At 38.5% G+C, this 23,676-nt stretch overlaps 1 protein-coding gene across 1 annotated transcript in view; it reads right to left on the bottom strand.

The window, feature by feature from the left end:
• Positions 1 to 639: 639 nt before the first annotated feature.
• Positions 640 to 23,676, bottom strand: part of TRPM5 (transient receptor potential cation channel subfamily M member 5) — a 41,616-nt gene continuing 18,579 nt past the window's right edge. Inside the window, exons 10-24 of the mRNA XM_068398920.1 lie at positions 22,926 to 23,057; positions 21,647 to 21,770; positions 19,455 to 19,600; positions 18,583 to 18,695; positions 17,035 to 17,130; positions 14,387 to 14,645; positions 12,954 to 13,072; positions 12,299 to 12,431; positions 9,710 to 9,884; positions 7,348 to 7,516; positions 6,529 to 6,707; positions 5,037 to 5,169; positions 2,883 to 2,955; positions 1,787 to 1,877; positions 640 to 740 (exon numbers count right to left, since the gene is read on the bottom strand). Of these exons, the coding sequence (XP_068255021.1) occupies positions 640 to 740; positions 1,787 to 1,877; positions 2,883 to 2,955; positions 5,037 to 5,169; positions 6,529 to 6,707; positions 7,348 to 7,516; positions 9,710 to 9,884; positions 12,299 to 12,431; positions 12,954 to 13,072; positions 14,387 to 14,645; positions 17,035 to 17,130; positions 18,583 to 18,695; positions 19,455 to 19,600; positions 21,647 to 21,770; positions 22,926 to 23,057 (2,043 nt within the window). The remainder of the gene's footprint in view (positions 741 to 1,786; positions 1,878 to 2,882; positions 2,956 to 5,036; positions 5,170 to 6,528; positions 6,708 to 7,347; positions 7,517 to 9,709; positions 9,885 to 12,298; positions 12,432 to 12,953; positions 13,073 to 14,386; positions 14,646 to 17,034; positions 17,131 to 18,582; positions 18,696 to 19,454; positions 19,601 to 21,646; positions 21,771 to 22,925; positions 23,058 to 23,676) is intronic.

Genomic DNA, 23,676 nt, shown 5'->3' with positions numbered 1-23,676 from the left:
TGGGGATGAGTGAGGAGCCCTCAATAAGGAATACCAGCAAAGGAATACCTCACAGAAGCCAGCGGGGGAAGAGAAAACAGTGAGTGCAATCATTTGAGGGTTGTAAGAACTCCAGGAACTGTATGGATTGTAATAGTGCAGTATTCCAGGCCCTTTCCTGTGGAAACTATTTCTTGATTTCCTTTCTAAGCACTCTGAAATATGAACTTGCTTTCTTGGCCAGGGAAGTGGTGTGTTTTTTAGTGCGTAAATGATCACCCTTCAAAGGGAGACTCCCTTGAACAGAGAAATGTGGAAATGAGCAATGACGACGATCGATTGAGGGTGTGGTATTGGGAGAACAGAAGGCAGATTGTATTTAGAACATAAAGTGGTAGAGTCATCCTGGAGGAGAAAGTTTTTCATGTGATTTGTGGAATGGAGTTTTGGAGAAAGGACCAAGCGATATAAGAGCAGGAGGGAAGAAAACCCAAGAAATTGGAGGAGGAAGACCAAGAAACCCTCAGTAGTGTCAAATATTGACAGTGCTTGGCATAAAGGCTTGGAGAGCTGGGCCTTAGACCTTCATGAGATTAGGATTTTACTTTTACAGTAGTTCAGTAGGACAAAAGATTTAATCTGAAGAAATGAGAGTAAAATTTAATTATCAATGTATGAGATGTCAGTCTCAGACTGATCTGCACGCTCTTCTCTTTCACTTCTTTCTGGCAAAGGCACTTCTGTGTTGGTATTCATCACACCTAATAGAATTGTAAAAGCCATGTGCTTGTTTAAAAGCCTTAGGACAAGGGACACATAATAGTAATTACTCAAGAAACTTTAAAATGTTGAAAATAATCCACAGTAAAAAGATACTGTAGATTCTACTACTTTGCATTTGCTCAGTAAATGATAAAAGGTTTCTTCTTTATTTTTTAGCTATTTAAGTTTCTGATTTTTATGCAGTTACAGTATTAAAATGTGTGGGGAACATGCTACGGGATGGTTTTTCTTACTGGAATGTTGATAATGAAGCAATTTACATCTGTGTTTTTTAAGCTAACAGAATTAAGTTTGAGGTTAGTTCAAATCTGAGGTCTTGTCATGTCACAACTTCGCTGAGTTTCCAGCTACTTCTTTTTCCCCATATAATATATATATGTTTAGTTTATGGGTTTTGGAGAGCTTTTTGTGTAATAGATAGTAACAGGTAGATACTGAAATAGATCATTAAGAAGAAGATCCAAAGTCTTCATTGTGTTGGATGTCCTGCAGTGGCTGAGAAATAGTCAGTTTCTGTCTCCAGTGTTTTAAACTCCAAACAGTGGAGCCTGGGAACACAGGACAAGATTCTTAACTGACAGAAATAGTTGCAGCTCTGAAGGCAAATGAGCTGTGTTGATTAAAAGAAGGTAGGAGGCTTGCTCAATTTATTTTTTTTAATGACTATTGTTATCCATATTAGATGTTTTGGTAATATTTCAGTAGAACTATCTCATTGACGCAAGCAACCCCCAAGACACGATCCTCTCAAGAAACCCTGTGGCAAATAGATACTTATTTACGTGCTTAACGTTGGGTGAGATCATTCTAACTCACACTAAGCAATAGTCCTTCCTTGCAAAAGGTAATTTTTTTATTCTGAAGTATGAATATTCTGTTCCTTGTTTATCTTCCCATTACCTCTAGGTATAATCCTTTGCACCTCCTTATGTGGTTCTTTTCAAAATTTTTTTTTCTTGCATTTCTTAAATTAAATTGTTCAGCTGTATTAATTAGTTTTTCCGTGATTGTTTTCAATACTTACGTGTATAGTTTGGAGCTGGTTGGTCGCACAAGAGGTTGGTTTTGTTCAAAAACTCTGCCACTGAGGAGATTACAGCTGTACAGTAGCAAATCTACAAAATAGGTAGTGATATTTCTACATCAGCTAATTTTTGTAGTACTTTATCCATTCTTAAATTTGCAGAAAAGATAATCTAGGCAGCAGACTGAAGCAGCATCACAGATACCACTTTTTTTTTTTTTTTAAATTAAATACTTGAACTGTCTTGGAGGAAGATTTCTATTAAATACCTTGCCTTTTTTTTGTGAGTATATTGCATTATCTCAAGCTGGCACAAACTTATTAAAGCATTTCTTGTGTGTTCCTGTTGGACCTGTATTTAGTGTCAACACTGTTCATTGAATAGCATGACTTTTTTCAGGAAGCCATAAAATGGATAAGAAAGGGCAGGGAAACTGCAATGGGAGTATTAAGATAAGGAACTTCCAGTGAGGCCAAAATTACACTGGAGAGTTCTAGGGACAAAGAAAACAGTAACAGTTGTGCTATGTAGCACATGGTAACGCTGAGCATTTTCAGACTGTTTAAAAAATGTTTGTTTATATTTCAAGGGTTTGTCATCAAAAGTTGAAGATAGGGTTTCCTTCTATTATTTATGTTTCACATTTGTATGTTAGACACTTCCCTTTGAGATGCTGGTATCTGGTAACTAAGAAAATTAGAAAAACTGATGTCCAAGAAGATTAGTCTAGGTCAGATCAGACAGATCAAAGTTGTCAGTTTCAAAGAAAGAAAAAGTTGGGTGAAGGAGGAGAATGGAGGGGGGAAGATGAAGCGTTTTCTTCCAGAAGCATCCTTAATGAGGGAAATAAACACTTCTCAAGCAGACTAGCAAAGAGAGCAAGAAATGCTGTCTTCCCCTTTCTCCTGGAGGTCAGAAATGTTTCTTTATGTATGTGTATCACCAGAAAGAAAACAAGAAGGCAAATGAAACCATAATACAGATCTATTTCTCCTTCCCTTTATCCCTAAATAGGGTCTGACAAACCACTATTAAATGAGAGAAACATGATGAAATCTTAAAGCTGATACAAATGCCTATAAAAATATTACTTACCTGGGCTTCCATAACTTTCAACTGCTTTTCTTGTTCTTTCAATCCACTAAAATATTTAGACAAATTATCCACCCTGTGGAAACAAAGTATACATGCTGAGCAAAAAGGAAAAGCCTTACAAGAAATCCTAAAACACAAAAACCATGTATCTTACTAGACCCATGACCCCTCCTCAATGGCAATTCTGTGTTGCTGAGACATCCCACAACCCCCTAAAAGTTTTGCCCTTTTGAGGTGTTCCTGCAAGTATTTATTGAACAGAGCAGCATTTCTGGGATGCTCTCACGCAGCTGCTGCCGAGGGACTCATTATAAACTCAGACAGATTACAGCAGCCTTTCAGCTGCTGGCGAGGGCCACTTAGGCCCAGCTGCTGATTGGAAATCAAGGACAGCAGAAATGAGCCTTAGGTCCAGCTCTGTCTTTCCAGCCACTTCTGTCCCATCTGTGCCAACTATAAACTGATCCTGGTGTGAGAACTGAGGCCACAATATTTGTTCCATTGACACGGGGGAGATGAGCCTCTTAAAATTTACACGAAGTTTCATTTTCGGAAACTGGTTTGACCTTCAGATCCCTTTTTCCATGCAGTCCAAAGGAACTGTGTAAAGAACTTCAGTATGGTGCTTCCAAATCATTGTACTGTCCACATGCTTTCTGCATCCTTCCCCCTTCTCCCATCAGTTGCTTATTCTTAGCATCTGATTCCCCATAGGCTTCTCAAATCCCTCTCTGCTTTGTCCTAACTACTATCTCAAAGTTTCCCTCTAACAGGTTATGTTCCATTCAGGTCTATGTGAAAAAGCTGCTGCTGGATGGGTCTAATGCATTTTGGGACTGGTTCAATGCAAAGCTCAGAGAATCACTTTCTGAGGGTTTCAGAAGATTTCAAATACGCACTGCTACCACCTAAGAGCAAAGATAAAAAGCCATGGGTTTTGTGGTGTTCATCTGACCATTTTCCAGTCTCTTTCTGACTCTGCTATACCTGAAATACTGTGAAGCCAGGCTGATCCTTACTTTTCCTCTCCAAGCAGTAACTTCATCTACAATGTACCATCTTTAAAGCTTTCTAGCTTTAAAGCTACAAAGAATATAATTGTGCCCTTTGTTTGGAAGCAACTGCACACATATTTATTGCTCGATCTCAACAATTAAGCTCTCGTTTCTAGGGTTTGTCAGTGATCTGCTTATGAGAATAAAGTTTAAACCAACATAATTATTCTAAATTATTAAGAGTCTGTATATATTAGAGGGAGAAGAGTATTTTCCGAGAACATAGTCAAGTACACTGTTCTGGTCTCCAGCTATTCTGTGAGTTAGATGGAGGTTGGTTTGAAAGACAGCACAGAAAGAAAACAGACAGCACAAGAACATTTCCATGGAACTTTTTTTCACATCCATTATGCCTCTATTTGAAGTCAGTTTTATCATAAGAGGAAACAGCTGAAACAGGTGTTAAAAGCTTCTTTAAAGAGTGCTTTGCTGTCTGGCTTTCAGTATTGCCTTGGATGTTTCTCTTTTCCCTGTGTATAACTACTTTGTGTATCACTTAAAGGAGTAAACTTCTGAATAACAATTTAGGACTTTTTCTTTAGACTACTAAACCAATTTAAGTGATATTCCTAGTGGGGAGATATTTTAGAGAAGTATTTAAATGGAGACTCATTAAATACAATTTTAGAGCCAATATCATTAATTTCTTGTGGAAAACTGTAGTCTCATGGCATAAAGCCATAAATAGTTTTTGTTCTGCATCTGTGGGCTGGGGGTAATTCAAGATATCTTAAACTTCCATTCAGAAGTCTAAGCCATTCAAAGTCTATGTTGTATTCCTACAGGGGATGGAAGTACATGCACTGCAGTGTAGCAAAGGAACTATTCTTCCACCATTTCTCTATGAATATGATTTCATTGAGCTTGACCTCAGACTGGTCTGGCACTTACAGGTCTGTAATTGTACATACTTCAAGAGTGCCAAAAACTCTTCTAATATTGTAGTGATGCTGGCTTCTCACATTTTTTCATGGACTGCGTATTTCCTAACTGCGTTCTAGTTGGACTCTTCATGTAAGCTTTACAAGCACCTGAGTGTTTATCTCATTCAAAGCTGAAGACTTGCAAGGTACACTTATTGTGGGTCAGAATAACATACTTATTAGATGTGGCCTTCAGCCTTTCTTCATTGCTTTCTTTCCTTTCTTGTTCAAAATGTAAAAGATAATTTTCTTTTTGCACCAGCTCCCATGTTACAATTTTTTGATCTAGGCCAACTGGAAGATCTCTTTCTGTAGGAGAAAAAAGATATTAAGAATGATATTTTACTCCCTTTTCTCTTATACTAGTAATGGAAGGCTGCTATGCTAAAGAAAAATCAAGTCTTGCCACTGCAGGTACTTTGCCATTGCAGGAGTGTCACGTTATGAAAATGCAGTGTAAAATAAGTATTTTCTATTTTTTTTTCTTGTGATAGAAGGCAATAGGCCTTTTTGCAGTTGGATATGAGTCCTGAGTTTTCTAAAGAACTGCGTGGACCGATTTCAGTGGTTTCATTTCCATTTAAACTCATTTATGACCTTCCTGGACTTCTGACATATTGTGGTCCCAAAGTATTTAATGAGCAGAGCTTTATGTTCAGATGCACTTTATCAGCTAAGCTTCTTCATTAGAACGGTTATGAATAGGAAGGAAAAACTGTTAATAAATCCCTCCACTGTGAAATATAAAGCCTGTTGTTGTTGTCGAGTGTTCTAGGCAACAACAGACCTCAATTTCACAGGCATATTTTGAATGTAACATACTAGTTTTGTTCTTCCTAAAGACTGGTAAAAGAGCACACTTGCTGCATGCTCCAAGCACTACAGAATCTATAACATGACCAGTCAGGTACTTGCTTTCTTCGGGGAAAAAATAATTATTTTTTTTTTTAAGAATCTTTAGCAATATGCTTTGATAGCCAGAAGGAGTGTATCTGAAAGGGAGCTTAGTCAAAGGGCTCTGAACTGGTCCAGTCTGACAACAGTTCTGCTCCAAAGCCCATTATCGGCCCACGCATGAGGAGTAAATAGGCTTATTATCAGACACTATTAAACTTGATAGGCCAAGTTTGCCATCACTATAGAAAGCCCCCAAATGCCTTCTGTAATTAGCTGAACTTCATCTCCCTTTTTAATTACAACTTTTAAGGGACCACCATTTCTCTAAGTGTGCTCGCTCTCTCTCCATGTCTCTGTATTGGGAAATTCCACTGATCCTAGTAGTTTTTTAGACTTGGTATATGTTTTTAGGGTTGTCCGTACTTAATAATGACTAAAATTTGGGAGCAAATGAAATAACTATTCATTATTCATTAAACCTATCCATTGTTACCATCTCTTCAGAAATCAAATCCCTTTAACCAGTTTTATATTGACATCTTTGTGGTACTAACTATGGTGCATAAAGAAATGCATTGTGGGAAACTGTTTATAGTACAGGATACCTTATAAGCCTTAATTTTTCATTTGTACTTTCCTGGCGCTCTTTCTTAAAACTAAATTGTGACTCTTGGCCTAAGAAAATCTTAATTGCCCTTCTGGTTTGCCTATGCAGCATGTCCTAGGAGAGTGTCAGGGTCTCCAGTTGCTAGATGTTTGTTAACAACTCACCCAGATGTTCTTTTTTATGTTCTATTTTGTTGAAGATTCTTCTGAGAACCAGAGTTATGTGATTAATAATGATAAATGGTGGTGCTAAGGCAGGCCGGCCATAATATTCAACAATGAGGTTGTAGCGCTGAATTTTCCAGAAGATGTCTGCATTGCCCTGAACAACTTGAAACGTGTAACTGTAATTGGAGGGAAAAAAAGTATATAACTGTTTTTACCTCAACAAGCTAACGCTTATTATTACAAAATATAGTCCCACATTTACTTTAAAAAAGGAACATCAAGTTCAACAAGCAGTGTTAATTTAATCTAAAGTTTGTACAAATTCTTAGATGTTAAAAAATGTTAAAAAAATACATTAGTTTTTTTTTAAAGAAAGGTCATTTCATTTCACTCAGGCAAGATCAGCAACCATGCCACATCAGTTCTTCAACCAAATGAATCATTATTAGCCGTGTTGACATCAAGCATTTCCCCTATGTGCAGATTATCCACTGTTAAGTCTGCCAAGTTCACAGCTGCTTTGCACCTGCAGACTTGTGCTGCAGCACAGCCAGGGATCCAGACCCTTCTATGCATGTTTAATTGAATTTTTTGCAGTAAAAGAGGCTTCTTTTCTTCTTGTCTTTAATGTGGCTAGAGTAAAGATGATAATTTCAGAACTATATGATCACAGAAGCCTACCTATCAATCCCCAAATAATATTCATTAGGAAAATTACTAGTGTATTCCAAAATGAATAGCCAATAGCAATGTAGTAAGTGTGGGCATTCAGTTAAACCTTTGCAGCCTCTGTTTTGATACTAAAATCGTTCTTACCTAAACATAGCAATCAGGAGATTCATAAGGAGAACATTTGTAACTAGTAGGAAGATGACCAACAGAAGTATGACAAGCCAGTTGGCATAGCTGTTAGGACATGATGGCAAGTTCTCCTGCAGCATCTGCAGTGGATTAAATGTACAGTTCCTGGGATACATTTGTGATGCTGCAAAGGAAGACAGAGAAATAAAAGAATAGGTTTGACAAATCCTACTGCCACATGCATTTCTTTGAGTTGCAACAAAAGCTTTGGATTTTGGTGAGCAAAATCTCTGACTTTCAACAAAGAATGGCAAGAATTACAATTTTTTCCTGATGTTTTAAGTGCTGCGTTTCATAGCTATTTCAATGCAAGTAAAAACAGAATTACTATCTCTAAACATGTGTCTTTTTAAGAGCTAGTGACGTGGATGGATACATATATTTAGTACCTTTACTGTTAAAATAGAAATCAAGGACAATGATGATCTTAATTACTAAAATGAGATTTAATCCTGGCTGCATATAAACAGCAGCGTTATTTTGTTCTGAATATTTTACAATCATTAAATGCTTAAACCCAATATTGTGGTAGTATTTTTGTACTGCCCTTGTTGACTACAAGAAGGACCGTAAATACAAGACTTTCTTAACCCTAAAAGGACAGTTCTTTGACTGCTTGAGCTACTGAGCTAATTCTTGCAGTTGAAAAATCATTTATGTGAACTAATATCCAATGTCTTTAATTTTGTGAAAATGTGATCATGTCATGTACATGAAGAGACATTGCTTTAATGTGCAAGAGGTTTGCAACCCTAGGACAATGCAGACCTCCAGAACTTGGCTGCTCATTCAGTGGCAAGATGGCTGTCACAACTGACTTTTTAGTAACATTCAGCAAAGGGGGATTGTATTGAAAAGGCTGTATCCCTTTTAGACTAGTTTTGAGTTCCTAAAGTCAAACTACCTTTGAGTATTTAGCAGTTGTGTTCCCCCACACACTTGTGTCTTCGCGGTCCTCATGCTGATACACATGTTAGAGGAGAAAACTCAGTAAAAGCTGAGTACCTTATATTTATCTCCACTGAATTTCATTTTATGATTTAGCACTAACGAGGGTCCTCTGCAACTCTTAGGTGTCAGCTTTAGTCTTTACTACCCAGTAATGTAGTTTCATCAGCAAATTTTGTCCCGCTCATTATCTATCTCCTTTTCCTTATGTTTCATAAAGATGTTAAACAGAATAAGCCCCAGAGGGCCCCAGAACAAATGGCTCCCTTCTGGAAGTTTCCCGTGTAATTAATTTTTTTTTCTCTGTCTTTTAACCAGTTATTTATTCAGGTAAAGACACTCTTTGGAGTCTTAATGAAGAGAAACACTCATTTCTAGGGAGTGCTACATCTGACCTATTTCCAAATGAGATGAATCCTATTCCAGAAATATTAGTTTCTCTCCAATTACTTTAATGGAAGCAAGAGTGACTGGTTGTGCTGTGCATGCTTACACCGTAGGCATTTAAAGTTAAGTGAGATGAATCACACCGCTGCTGTCTTGTCTCATTCAGACTTTTCTGGCTTTTCTAAGACATATGCTTTTTCTTATTAAGCAGAGTGAACGAGAAAGAATGCTTACTGGTTTGCTTCTGTCTATGGGATTTTTTTAGTTCCACCTATATTACCTCAAGTTTGAATCCTACTTCAATATTGCCACTGACATTTAGCACTGTTATTCTGGCTAAATGCTGCGGCATTATTTCAGACTTCTTTGGAAGATGACCTATTCTGTATTTTACCTGTTTACCTATCAGAAATGCTGCCTTTGAACCTTTATGTCCAAGTATTTTCATGTCTTGTTGTTTTGTTTGAAATATTGCACATGTGCAATTATTAGCTGTATTTGATTTGGGCAGCTTTAACTCCAGAGTCAGTAAATGCTCTAAAGGAACATATATTCTAAAACACAAGTGTTTGCTTATGGGCAGAGCTGTACTGCTTTGACACCGTCATGTTAAACTACTGCCAAAATGTATGGAGGTGCTATTATTTGAGTTTACGCAGGGTTATCTGGGTCTAGGTTAAACTGAACAGAAATGGATTGAAGTGAAAGAAAGTATGCCAGCCTTTCAAACTGCAAATCCTTGTGTGAATATTTCAGACAGCTTGTCTAAATAGGGCCAACTCTTATGCTCTAATGTAATTCCACACTACACATTATCTCTTTGCAAACACACTATTGATATCATAGTAATGTGAAAGCTTTGGCCTATGGGACAAAGATTAAATAATAATAAAAAAAGACAATACTGGGAAGGAATTCTATGCTCTAATCAGAAGTGTGCATTCAAAAATGGCCAGGTTAGGGGGGAAAGAAATTTCCTCACTGTCTATTTCATCCAGTGGAATCTGGCCAAATATCTGAAGGTAGGGACGATAAAGCACCCTTCTGAATATCCATTCCACTCGGCTGTCATCGGGATGAAGTAGAGCTTGAGTTGTCACACCATAGGCAATGAGCCACACACTCAAGAAAAATAGAAAGAAGAAAACATCCTTCATCTAAAAAAGAGAGGGGGAGGGGAGAGAAGGAGGAGAGGTGACTGTAATAGTCAAAGAACAGTAGTCTTTCTATATGAAAACAGCTCAGATAATTCTGTTTCCTTATAAGCTTGTTTAGGTTAAAGGAGGTGGAATAGGATACAGTTCCATGCACAGAATTCCTCTCTTGACCTTGCTCTTACATTGTTCTTGGCCTGTAATCGGCATTTTTCTTTGATAGCTCATTTAGATAAAGGCATGTTTTACATTAAAACCTTGCTTTTCAATCATCTAACATTTAAAAATGAAACACATTTTACCTTTTAAGTGAACCTCATTGTACCTTGTAAATGCAAATTTTCTGTGCGATCTCACAGTACCATCAATTGCTTTACTGTGAATTACAAGAGTTCTGCTGCAGCAGTGAATCCTGGTAACAGTCAATGCTCATTGATGAATACTTAACCACTGATAGAGTAGACATTGAAGGCTACAAGGATCAGGTAGCTTCTGTCTTGGGTTTTCAAGCTAAGTAATGCATCTGAGAGATTGTTTTCAGGACTTCCTGCTTTTAAACATTGTGTTTCTCTACAGAAGCAGAAGTAATTGAATCCTGAAACACTTACTTAAAAAAAAAATCTAATATGTATTTCAAGTGCAATAATTTTTCCCTGGTGGAAGAGGAACACTTCATCCTCTTTCCATCTAATCTGACAGAGTTCATTAGGGACTGTAGATTCATTTCAATTAGATTATTGGATTGTGCAGTTACCCAATAGCACAGGCATTTCAGACCTCCAGGAGATTACTTGGACTCCTATTAATAAACGTGGTATCTAAGCCAGGCAAGACATAGTTGATGTCTCTCTGACTTCCACCACTCTGTTTTGTTTTCTGGATGATTTAAAATTTAGCAATGCTGCAGGACTGTAATGGTGTCATAGTTAAGAGAGAGCGGTGGCAAGTCTGGAAACATTTTTTTCCAATCTGCAGTCTCTCTGTGAACGGGCGTTGTTCTGGCATTGAACTGCCATTTTATCAGCTACCAGACTTGTTTCAGCAATTCTGTGGCAAGGTTAAAAGGGAGAAAGACAGTAAGAGACAATCTTGGATTGCTTCTCTGTTTAAGCAAGGGAAATGATCTTGCTTGAACCCACTTGATGAACCTTTCAAGAAGCTATCATTTACTCAAGTAACTTTCACTGTTCCTCCATTTGATGTAAGGTTCAACATTGAACTACCAATGCTAAGGCATTGTGTTGGCTTGGATGGGGGGAAGATGAAAGGTCCCATTTTATGGTTTAGTCTAGGCTGCTGTTTATGTTCTTATTTGCATCTTCTAGATCTGTGTCTTATCGCACATGACTTCAGATGCCAACATAGTAGACATATCACCATATTTATTCAGGGCCCTTGTTTAGCTTGGTATGCAGCAAGGAAGGGTTAGGAGCTGTAGATCTGACTTGTTCTCTTACAATAAAAGTCTGCTAGTGCTGTAAGCTAGATAATGTGTAAGAACAAATATTTATTTGCCATTTACCCTTTTCCTACTCCAAGCAAATGTCATGTTAGAGTTCCAGTTATGCCTTTGTAGACAAATCCAAATAGTTTGGTAGTTATGTTTATTCAATGTATAGGCTTGTTTAGACTGTAGGGCTTTTACTGAGCTCTGCTGTGAGTCACAAGTCAAATATTTGTAGATTCTATAACAGCATTTACAATTAGATGAACTTGTATTAATCAGTTACCATGAGCTAATTGGCCTAGAGGATTAACATGCCTAAATAAAAAGCTACTTCAACATACCAATGCATACCCAAGCACAGTAACTGTAGTCCTAATGTCTCGTTTCCTGCAGGAGAGTGGTAATAAATAAAAATCTTTTATCAACATCTTCCAACATATGCTCACAAAGTACTAATATGTTTTCATTGTAACTTGGACCTACAAAGTACAAGTAAGAATAACTCCTGTGGGAAACTTGCAGCTATCATTTTTCACAGATTTTTTTTCACACTTCTTGCAAATAACATAATCTATATCCCCAGGCGGAGCAGAGTCCTTCAGTAAATACCCCGCCCTTCTGTAAATGGCCTGTTGTCTGTCTGAGGTCTTTGCTCTGAATGCACACTATTTATGAAGTAGGAGGAATAGCAGTAAGTTAAAGACACTTTACTCTTAATTTGTTGAATCTGAGGATAAATGGTTAGGTAAGGTGCAAGGATTAGTAAATTGGGACCAACTTATTACACTACAGAGCTCTTTGGAAGGATCTATTTCAAACTTATTGCATCTAATACTCATGATAAATAAGGGAATATATGCAAAATGACAAGCCTTAAAAAAAGAAAAATAAAGATAGATTATAAGCTGATTTCCTACTTTCCATTTTTTAGAAAGCACAAGTATTTATCTGAGAGAGACTGCACACTTACCATCCTTTCCACAATTATGATCTTTGGTCCAAGTTGTTTGTGAATTGCAAAAATATGTATAAGTCTAAGTGTAAACACCATAAAATCAATGGCAAGTATTGTACGGCCAGCTTGAAAAGTCGAGTTCAGCATCCTGCAGAACACATGAAACGAAATATCAGATCTCAGCAAGTACTTCTGAGAAGTATTTTCTCAAATATTACACTCAGTTTCCAGGCATAGCCTGATTAGGAAAAGGCAAGTGCTTCAGGGCTGTGGTTGCATAAGCCTGTAGGAGGAATGTGACATAATGTCTCTACATTGATGAGGAATAGCCAAAAGATGGAGGGACACTGTATTCTCTGTCTTGGCTTCAATGAAATTTATTGAAAAAAAAAAAAGATATTATACATTGACTAAAAGTGACTGCCAAAAACAAACAAAAGCTGAGCTTTTCTGTACGTGTATTTGAACATATCAATATGTTTTTTTGTGGTATCTGGAGCAACTTTTATGATTCCACAGAATTTTAGAGGTTTTTATTGCAGAAACATGTCTCAAAGCTTGTAAAAGCAAATGTCATAGCCTGTCCTTAAGAGCACGAGACTCTCCTGTCAGTTGACATACATAGCCCTTGCTACTGATGCTGATCACATCACATGGAACAGATATATACCTGCAGGTTACCCCAACTGTGAAGAGGAAGATGGCCACCATATCACATTTATTCCAGTTATCCTCCACATACAGTTTACATTTTTTCATTAAATTCGTGTCTTCATCTGTATAGAAACTCTGAAAAAGAGAAATAAGCATCGGTATCAATCTGTTTCCAGTTTTCACTGTTTCATTGTGAGTTTTAACATATCCGTTTCCTTTTTTCTCTTTCATTGCAAAGAGCAAAAGCAGATTCCTAGTGCAATAGGAAAAAAAAAGCTTGAAAACAAAAGCTCAGTTTACTGTCTTAAACCACAAAAGTTGGATGAAAAAGAAAAAAAATCAAATGTTTTTATTCTTGTGGTATTAGCCTTAAGGATTTTTGAGGCCTGATTTAAGATTTTATCAGCATTTGGGCTGTTAAACAATACAACAACTTCCAGTCAAAGTTCAGTTTCTAGACATTGCTATCTAAACAGCATGAACAGATTTGGCGTTTGTTTACTGGAATTGTCAGTGAGTGGTGCACATTTGTTTATCTAGGCAAAACGTTGGGTTTCTTAATTGGGTTTTAGCCTGGCACTCTTCATGTTTTACAGGTTTATAATGAAATGTTCTTTGATCCAAATATTTTCCATGTCCTCCTCTTGTTATGGCCTTGCTGCATAATTCCAAATAAGTTGTAACTGGGATCCCCTTCACTGTCCCCGTTGCTTAAAGAATGAACACCTATTTGTTCTTCCAGAGGAAATGTTTATAACTGCTCTTTTGTGTCTAAGGAGGACAGCTTTATGCACCCGCAGTTGGCAACACACTAGCACCATTGTTCACACATTATTTCGGTTGTGGAGCTGAGGACATTCCAAAAGCAGTAACTGGGAGAGTAATGGAGAAGTTTGGGGTTTTTTGGGGTAGTTTTTTTTTTTTTAAGCAAAGCAAAGCAAAAAGAGATCTGCTAATGTTTTGAGCTGAGTAGTATTTTAGGAAAAACACAAATAATCTGAATTCATTTACTTTTTTTTTTTAAACAGTCCTCAGTGGGGAAGAATCTCTTAAAATGATGTAGAGTTGTCTGCTGTGTTCCCAGGTGTAGAATATAACTTCCAACTTACACTACTTGTGGTGGGAGGACCTAGTTCTGGGGAGTGAAATCAGAGCGATGCTTTGCAAAGTGAAGGGCACCTGAATCTTAGCAGCCCACTTGACTTGGCTATGGCTGGAGCAGGATGGAAAAACAGAGGTGGAGCTACAGGTTTATATGGTGGAGGAAGAGCTTGCTCTGGGAGAGAGGTGAAGTGTTTTGGATACGGTAAGTTCTGTGTTGCTCTTCTGTGCAAAACTGCACCTGACACCTGAAATCTTCAAGCTTGTTCAGTTATACAGATTGCAAATCTACTCAAAATATTGCCTCAAGTTTTACTGTGTTATTACTAAGATGTTGTAGGTTCTGACCTGTCGGATTTCTTCCAAGACCAGGGTAAAAACCCAGAAGTAAAGTATAATTTCTTTAGCAGATGGACCCTCAGGTGGAGGTGGTTTAAAGTCCACTAAAAGGACATAAGTAAATAAAAACAGAAAAGCAAAGTACATTATAACATTCCCCATAAATACAGTTACAGGAGCACTCCAGAATTTTTTCCACCGAGTAAACATGAATGTCGCCCATGTTGTGTTTTCAGAAGGGTTCTGCTTTTCCAATTTACTACTTCCTCTGCAAAACAAAAAGAATATAGGCTTGGTGACAATTTCCTGAAATTAGTTCATGGGAATAGGCTCAGTATTATTCTATATAAAGCTTCTTGCAAGATAGTAATAGGCAGATGCAATTGGGATGGCAAGGAGGAAGGCTGCGGAAGTCAAGGCAATGACATTACCATAGCAGAAATATTTCAAGTCAAAAAGAAGGTTTTGAAGAACAAAGTCACATCAGAATTAAATGAATATTCTTGTTATTTCAGTTTTGTTGTGTTAACTTGATTTGTAACTTCATTCTGTTCCTGCATGTAGTACAAACACTATGCAAATACACAAAGAGAGGGGGAAGTGGGCTTTTGCTCTTCATCATCCTAAATAATAGGAAATAAAAGCAACGGGCCACTGTAGTTTGCGAGTTGGTTTTTAATTATTTTGGTTCTAAAAATTTCTTGCAGTGTTTGCATGCAGAAGTCCTTGTTGTTGCTGTGACTTAAACAATTCCTCTTTTTGACCGAGTCTCAAAACTGCTGGATCATACTAAGCATGTGTTTCTTGACTATCCGTGCTGAAGTCTGAGAGAACTACTGAAGGAATACTTTAGTCCTTCACACTACTGTAAGTGCTGGCATCTTGCCCTTTATGATTAAATTAGAGTAAATTGCAGAAAAAGTAATATAGAAGCCTTTTAGCAAAAAAAGTTTACCTCATAAATTATTTATTAAGGTAGTCTTTGACTAATTACGTAAGTATTTTGGTAACTGAAGGGAAATTTGACCTGTACATCTACAGTTGTTTTTGCTGTGTTTTGGAGCATGAAGTGCTATCTATTGGCAATGGAAATTATCCTGTGCAGAAAATGCAAGTTCCCTGTATTTGATAGCAATCTGATCTTAGTGTGAGGTTTTGTTTTCACATAAATTGCTCTCCTGTGTAAGCTAGGGATGTTATTGGATCTTTAATCTTGTGATTCTGACTCTGAGAGGTGTGATCTCTAGTGAAGGATGTGCACACTAGGGTATGTTTTCAATTTCACCTCACAAAAAATAAACAATGACTCTTCACTGTTTTTTAATTTCCCCTGACATTTTTGCTAATTATTAAATACATTTGTTACAAGGAAAAGTTTCTCCTTACAGCCAGTCTTTTCTATGCGCCTGATTGTGTACTACCTCTCAATTTATGACATCATAAGATACATTCCCATGGTAACAGGCTAATATCATAAACAGATAACTGCAGCTTTATTGTGAGATGCTGAAATAGATCTGGGAAGGAGAGTGCCTCTTTGTTAAAATAAACTGCTAAGATAATAGCAATTGGAATGCACAAGATAATGACCAAACCATGCTTCACTCAGGAGTGCTTTATGACATTGCTTACAAACAGCTCCCAAGAGGCAGATGCTTTTACACCTATTTTATAGGTTAGGGAGGGAGAGAAAAGAACTAATGATTTTCTCCAATATACCGGCAGTTCAATGCCACAAGTAAAAATAGAACCTAATAACTCTTAACTTGGTCCAGCACTTCATACTGTGGATGATGCTTCCTCGTTACCATTGTTTACATATTTCTGAAGTTGTCTTTAAATCATTGAAAAGCACATGCTTAATACAAGTGGCTATTTAGCACTATTTAACCATTAAGAGGACTTTGTGCTAATCAAAAGTCTTCCTATCCTGTCTAAAGTCCTTGTTTCCTCATAGGTTTTGGTGATGAGTCTGTGGCAGAGGTATAGGGTGGGATTCAGAAGTTCTGAATCACAGATGTAGGAATGACCATGAGCAACTGACAAAATCTTTGTGTTCAGTTACCCATTTGTGTAATGCTCCCTCTAACTCCTAAGTTTGTTGTTGTACTTCAGGTTCCTCAGGGTCCATCTTTTAAAATACAAATGAAGAGCACTAGTATGTTGGGAAGCTGACTTAATATAAAATTCTCAGGTACTGATGTTTGCAAGTACTTCTGTTGCTGCCTTTGTAGGAAAGTATGTAGTGATGCACTCAAATAATGTAAGATTTTGCTGAGAACCTTCTTTCTGCTCAGCTCAGTAATCCAATAGGGACTTAGTTCCTAAATCCAATGTATATCAGCCATCATGAGCTGAAGGGAATCTCATAAAACACCTGATTCCCCGGGTATTAAGCAGATTCCTTGTTCTGTAGAAATTACCTGCTCAGAAAAGTAAAGATGTGTCTCCTTAAAACAGTGATATATCCCTGTTTATATTCCTTTTAGAGAGCAACAACAGCAGTAATCAGAGAGCACAGCACTTATTGAGGAGTAATGACTTTCTTGGTCCTTCAGCTGCTCCTTAGATCATTACCTGGTCACTAATCCACAAGAAGTGTCCTGTTCTTTGATTGTTGTCACAAAAATTATATTAACTAATGGTTTTAAACTTACCTATCTTCTTCCTTGGAAAAAAACAGAGTCCTCTCTGTATCTAAACTGTCCAGCTCTCTAAATGGCTCTGACTCATTCTTTGATTGTTTTTCCTCACTGTAAGGAAATAAACTCATTAGTTGAAAGAAGATGCTTAGCAATTTTTCATTGCCAAATTGGCATTCATACAGAACTGCTAGCATGTACTTATCTTGGACTTGCTCCACTGAGAAGCTATTAAATAATGTGTAATCCTTACCTCTGCAAATTCTGTTTATTTGTAAGGAGAAGGCTGAAGTCACCCACAAGATTCAGAGAAGTGATAATTGGCATGGTTTACAAAAATAGAGCGGGATGATCAGTTTCCTCAAATTACTTAGGATTTGAGCAGAAACAAAGCCCTCAGTCAGTCTTAGAAGACAATAACCCAATGCTCTGTTCCTGGTTACTCTTAGTAGCAATTCAGAGGAAATGCCAGAAGCAGGAGGGAACGTGGTGTCAACTCTTGCATTTCCATGGAAAGGAGGCAAAAAGTGTCCTCAATGGTACAAATTTGGAAAGGCTTATTTTGAATACGAATCATAATTTAAACCTTTCCATGAAAAGTGTGCCAAATTTTCACATTAAATTACTTGAATTCGTGAATCCGGCAGTCACTATGACAAAAATGTCATCTTTAGTGATACTGGCAGAAGAAAAGTCTTAATCAGCAGTGCCAAACAAGTTTTCCTCTTGCTTTTTAAAGCAGTTCAACAGTTAAGAAACATATATTTCATAATAGCATGTCATTCTGTAGTGCCAATTCTGATGATTTGTATATGACTCTCACAATATTAGGAGGTTTTCTTAAAGTTTCAGTTACTGGATTCTTATGACTGCTTGAGCATCTTGGCTGCTTTTTTAGGTTTTTTTTCTGTGTTTTTTTTTGTTTTGGTTTAGTTTTTGGTTTTCTGTCTGTTTTTTTCAAGAAAGCCCAAGATTCTAGCTATCTTCACTGTGACAAAAAGCTGAAAACTACGAACTCCAAAGCTATGCCTGCAGAAGACTAATAAAGAGATCTCATAAGATGTTGAATTTGAAAATCTTAATTGATTTCTTGTCAGTCCTGCATTTTTAAGCTTGACTTAACGGCTGTCAAGGCTTGTGGCTGATAATACTGCTTTGTGATGGCTGTTTACCTTGATAAGATACTGAGGTTTGAACCAGGCATCTCCAAATCTAGAAATAGATGGTGCTATACCTGGAGATATTCTACACATTACTGTGTAGAATCTGGAGCCGACAGAATTCCAACAGGCTTTTCTGTGAACTGTGCAAAATACAAGTGATCTGTGTGAAACTGTGGCATTGATCTTTTAAGTATTAGAATAGGCACTAGCATAGGACACACAAATCACTCAGTCCCATAGAAAACTGATTTGGTTAATAGTGGTACAGTCCTTCTGTTGACACTCTGAGGCAATATCACTGTTTTTATCACTTAGGTGAGAAATTTTGAGTCTGGATATTTTTTATGGCTTATTTTTTATCTCTTACTTATCTCTTGCACGCAAATAGTTCTGTTTGTACCTGAATGCTATTAAATTTGTGTAGATTAGGAAAGGACACAAGAATCCACAGATTAACTTCAGGATCTGTGTGCTTGTGGACATGTCTCCCCACCATATTTTTGTCAGGAAGGCCTGAAAGTCAAGAAAAGAAGAGATGGCTTTAACATCACAAAAACATACATGTAGATAAAGTGCACCTATGTTCTGTGGCTCCTAAGACAGTGAATGCTCTGGAAATCTAAAAAGCAGGCACACCTTCAGAGCAAACAGGCGTTCTGTACGTCCTGCAAATTTGTTGAGTATGCAAAGAGTTATGAAGAGGATGGTGGAAAGAACAGCAAGTCAAGTGGAATTAAGCAACATCTGTAGTACTGAGAAAGTGCAAGTGAGGTATTGGGAGTTAAAAGCACTATCACTCTTAATTTAGCTTTGTGTGTGTGGAGAGAACTCAGGTTGTGAGGGCAAAGCTGAATAGTAATTTGATTTAGCTTTTATCAGTGAGATCTTTGAATCTGAACAAGGAGTTACCTCACATCTTGGAACAGCTTCATTATGCCTCAGGCAGATTTAAAGTGCTTTCCTGATGCTTCTCTGTGAGCAAGGAAGGAAGAAAAAGCACAGGATGGAATAAGGGCTAAACCTTCTCCTCAGCACACTGGTCTGTGGGCGAACTGGATGAAAGGAAGGGGAAAGCGGGCGCTGTGTCACTTTGTCAAGGATGCGGTAAACCATCTTCTTTGTATGGTGCTAGGGAGATGGAAGAGTCCTCTCTCCAAAGAATGTCTCTTAGCGGAATACATTTCAATTGCTGCGCTATCCTCTTCTGTGTCCAACATCATGCTCAAAGGCCCTGGGGGTAGAGGTAGTGAGGGAAGGGTCTGAAAAACTTACCTGGACACCGTCATGTGCAAAGAAAGACTTTGCATCCGCTTCTGTAGCCAGCTGAAGGCAGGTGGTTTTGCTCCAGTACTGATTTTTCCTCACCAACAGGGAAAACGCTCTCTCCTCGCTGTTGTGGTAGCATTCACTAAACAGTTCTGCCAAATGAAGGAAACATGGACAAACAGATCTTGTAATTTAAAAGAAAAAATTAAAAAAAAGAATGTAAGGCAAGAGAGGGATGTGTGCAGGGTGCAGCACAGTGGCAGCAAAGCCTAAGCACTGCGAGATGCTCCTTGCTGAACCAGAGACTTCTGCCAGGCTGAAGTAGTTGAAAAGAGCCTGAGAAAGCTAAGAGGAGGTGGGAGGGAGACAGGAACGATGCTGGACACAAGAATAACTTGCTATGGCTTTATGCATGTGTGTAAACATGTTGGGGCAGAGGGCAGATGAAATACATTTGCCTTGGTGAAAAAAAAAAATCACTAATTTAAAAATTCCCACTATTTGCATGAAGGTATGAGTATATCTCTCAGTACCTCCCTCTCACCTCTTTCTATCTGCATGCTCCCTTCTCAGCCTGAGGCCTCTAACAGATTTGGGTTTTGGTTTTTCTTCTATTGTTTGATCTGAGAAGAAATTTTTCTTTCTCAGTTCTTCTACAGACTGCATAAGAAACTTCTTGGAAACATGTCAGTATTTGTTATAGTTCCTCATCTGTAGCTGCATCATGTGGAGCTTTAGGCAATATTAAGCAAAACTGTATCGCTTGGGTGATCCTCCTACACTTTGAAGGATGACTTGCCATGCTGCCCCCATTCTCCTGAATAGACTAAACAAAAGGAGCAGCTCAGCTTTGGCTTATAGCCAAGAAATTCTTGGTTTTAATACATAGCTATTTGACATAAAATAATATTAGACTTGGTAGAGTGTTGTGGTGTAGTTCTGTTTCCAGAGAAGCTGGTCCTGGAGCTCAGAAACTAGGATAAACAGTCCAAAAAGTCAAAGTTTTCTCATTAGACAAGATCTGGCTTCTTGTGTCTGTTTCATTCTGCTGATTCACTTAATTTTCTCTGTACCTTTCCTAGAGCAGCCTACACCTTGTTTTTACACTCTGATGGCTGGGGAAAGGATCAAGTTCACTTAAAATAAGCTGATATACAGACTTCTTTTGCAGGTGATGTGGTATTTATCATTCTTAAAGAATGTTCACTCTGCTTAATATTGACAGTGTTATCCAGGCCAGAAATCAAAATTGAGGATCTGATCTAATACTTAGCAAAGGCAGGGAGCAGACTTCTGTGTATTGGATTAGGCCCTGTAATTCCATGACTTAAATTACTCGAGCCCTGTGATTACATGAGAACCTTTTATTTTTTGTAAATAATAATGGCCCTGTGAGAAGAGGGGAAAATGTGATCTGTGTATAAATTATGTAGCAATGTGTGCATGAGCCTTCAGCTGCTTGATGCACTAGCTGTAAGGGGAGAGAAAGAGCCTCTGCATTTCTACATGTGGCCTACTGTAAAGCCCTCTGTTCCCAGCAGTGGAACAGCCGTTACTTCAGGTACGGATTAGACTGAAGTCAGATCAGCAAAGAAGCTTGTGTGCACACATCTGTTTTTAAACCAGGCAAAGGGGAGGGGGCTTGGCATTGCGGATGCCTGAATACTTACTGTTGTAGGGAGGGGCAGCTTGTCCACTGCGAAACCAGGCTGAGCCTCACTGCAGTTTTTCAGTGCAGTTAGCCCTCTTCTGGGTGAGGTAATCTCGAATTATTTTTAGTAGCGCAGACAAACCTTAAAACTTGTTGCTCTAGTGGCCCTTACAGAGCAAGCTTGATATTGCAAGAAAACCAGGCTGCTGTGAGCCTGGAAGTGTTTTCGTTATTCTATCTTGCCCATCGCTGTAATACACTTGTACTAAGATCAGAAAATTAAAATACCAACATGCAGCAGGAGAGTAATTTCTTCCACGCATCCCAGGGGCCAGTCTTGGAACACTGATTTTTCCAAAAATGATTGGTTTTTAAGTCCTTCTTCGGTGGTATTTGAATGTTTGGGACTACCTGTGCTGCAAGGCTGTTAAATTATTCATGACAGTTGACCTTTTACCACTGAAACAGTATTTTTTTCACTTGCTTGCCTTTCAATGGCAGTCACTGCTTAAATTTTTGATGCTGTTAAAAAAGTGCCGTTACTTACCAACAGCGAGCTGCTCATACTTGGCCTCTTTCACTATACGTGCTACTTTGGTCTCCGTCTCCAGGCGGGACATCTCTTTAAGGATCTTGCAGGCTGCCAGAGCTGAAGCTACACCCTCCTGACCCTGTAGAATTGAAAGGGGTGCTGCTGTTACCATACACTGGAGGACATTTCTGAACTGGGGAGACTTCACTAAGGAACACATCTAACAAACAAACAAAAAAAATTCATGCATGTTTCCCCTTCAAAGAATCTTCCCTCAAGTATAGACTTGAAAGTCCATAGTGACAGTTTTGGTGATATTCAAGAATTCAAAACCACATATCGGTAGTTCTTGTGCCTTATGAGGCTGGAGACTTCTGGATTTGATTGACCTTAGAGGGGCCTGATTTGGGGTAGCAGTCAAAGACTGAAAGGAGAAGAATGCATTATGGAAATAGAGCAAACAGTCTCATGGTGCCAAGATACCTTGAACATGTCTGTGCTGAGACCCTGCGTAAGGACATATGGGAAAGGAGGGAGCACAGCTGGCAGAGGCACAACAGTGGCACACAGCAGAGAAATGTGCCTTCTGGTAATAGGGCTCCACAAACACAAGGCCCTGCAAGGTGCAGATGTGTCTGCATGCACATGCACACACGCTCCCTGGCTGAAGAGCTGTGCTGCAGTTTGTCCCTCCGGATGACTCCCCCGTGCCAGATGCAGCCGTCTGGAAGCTCAGGGATGGAGCCTGATGGCTGTGTCTGGCTCTGGGCAGGAGGGAAGCTACAGCATTGCACTGCAGATGCACGAGACAGGGCCTCAGTTGTGGAGGATTGTAAAACAGGAGCCAATTGTGCCATCTTGAAGCTCAGCCTTTGAGAGTGTGATGCTACACATACAGCACGTAAGCTAAAGACGCTCGATTGCACCATCTTCCCTCTCGATTGTGCTAGAACCCAAACAATTGACCTATTGTAGAAGGAACAAAACCTGAAAGTGAGAGTGGGGACTCAGCAGCAGCAAGGAAGAGGAGGGCCAACTCTGCAGCTGAAGTTAATCAGCAGTGTTTAAGGCTGTGCTGATTTACACCTGCTGCTGCTCTGCCCTCCCTCTCTGTCAGGCCCTCTGGTCCCTGCTGGCATGAGCCACACGGAGATGAAAGGCCCTATAAATGCCACATCTTGTACTTTAGAAACAAACCTATCTGTCATTTGAGCTACAAGGCTGAGCAAAAAACTTCTCATATACTTGAAATATGCTAATATTTCACCTGAAGCAGCTACAGCTCAAAGCTTACCATAGCCCAGAAATAGTTTGCCATCTTGTGCCGGTTTTGAAGTACTGCCCATACAAACAAATCCCTCCAAGGATTTTCGCTTTTCTGGTTCATATCCAAGGGCCCAGGTAATCGCTTTGTATTCATTTTATCCTGAAATATGGTTTGTAGAAATTAAAACCTGCTTTGCAGTCTCATTCCATGCAAATGGTATGATCTAAGCTGCTCTTGGCCTTGCCAGCTATTTTATATTCTTTTGATTTTTCTTTTTCTTTTCTGTAGAACTGAGAGGTAATTAGTTCATTCTGTACTGAATTAAAGGACCCTTGTGTCCCCGATATAACTCAATATGTGTGAGAATGTTCTGGGTGAAACCGTGACTGCATTGAAGTCAATGGTAAAGCTCTCATTGACTTTATTAAGGCCAGGGTTTCACCACTGGTGTGTAATATCATACAAGACAAACCTGTGATTAACTAATATGAGCTTGCCTTCAGTTATATTGGATTCTGCTCAACTGCCACAGAGGATGTGGTTTCAGAGAAAAGGGAACAAAAGGCATTTTATTTCAACAGAAATAAATCTCGCCAAGGCCCTGTACAGGACAAGAATAGAGTACGTCAATGCCCTCTTTTTAGTCTTTCCTTTGAGAAACCTCTCCCTCATGCAGGGAGTATTTTAAGTAGAACACTGCTTATTCCTGTAGTATTTGATTAAAAAACTCTACAGAGGAAATATATCAACTTAGGTCAAGTTCTGAGTTTTCAGTATA

This window comes from Nyctibius grandis, chromosome 4 (genome assembly GCF_013368605.1).
Source record: "Nyctibius grandis isolate bNycGra1 chromosome 4, bNycGra1.pri, whole genome shotgun sequence".
NCBI classification, from domain to species: domain Eukaryota; kingdom Metazoa; phylum Chordata; class Aves; order Nyctibiiformes; family Nyctibiidae; genus Nyctibius; species Nyctibius grandis.
This window is presented reverse-complemented; position numbering and strand designations above follow the sequence as displayed.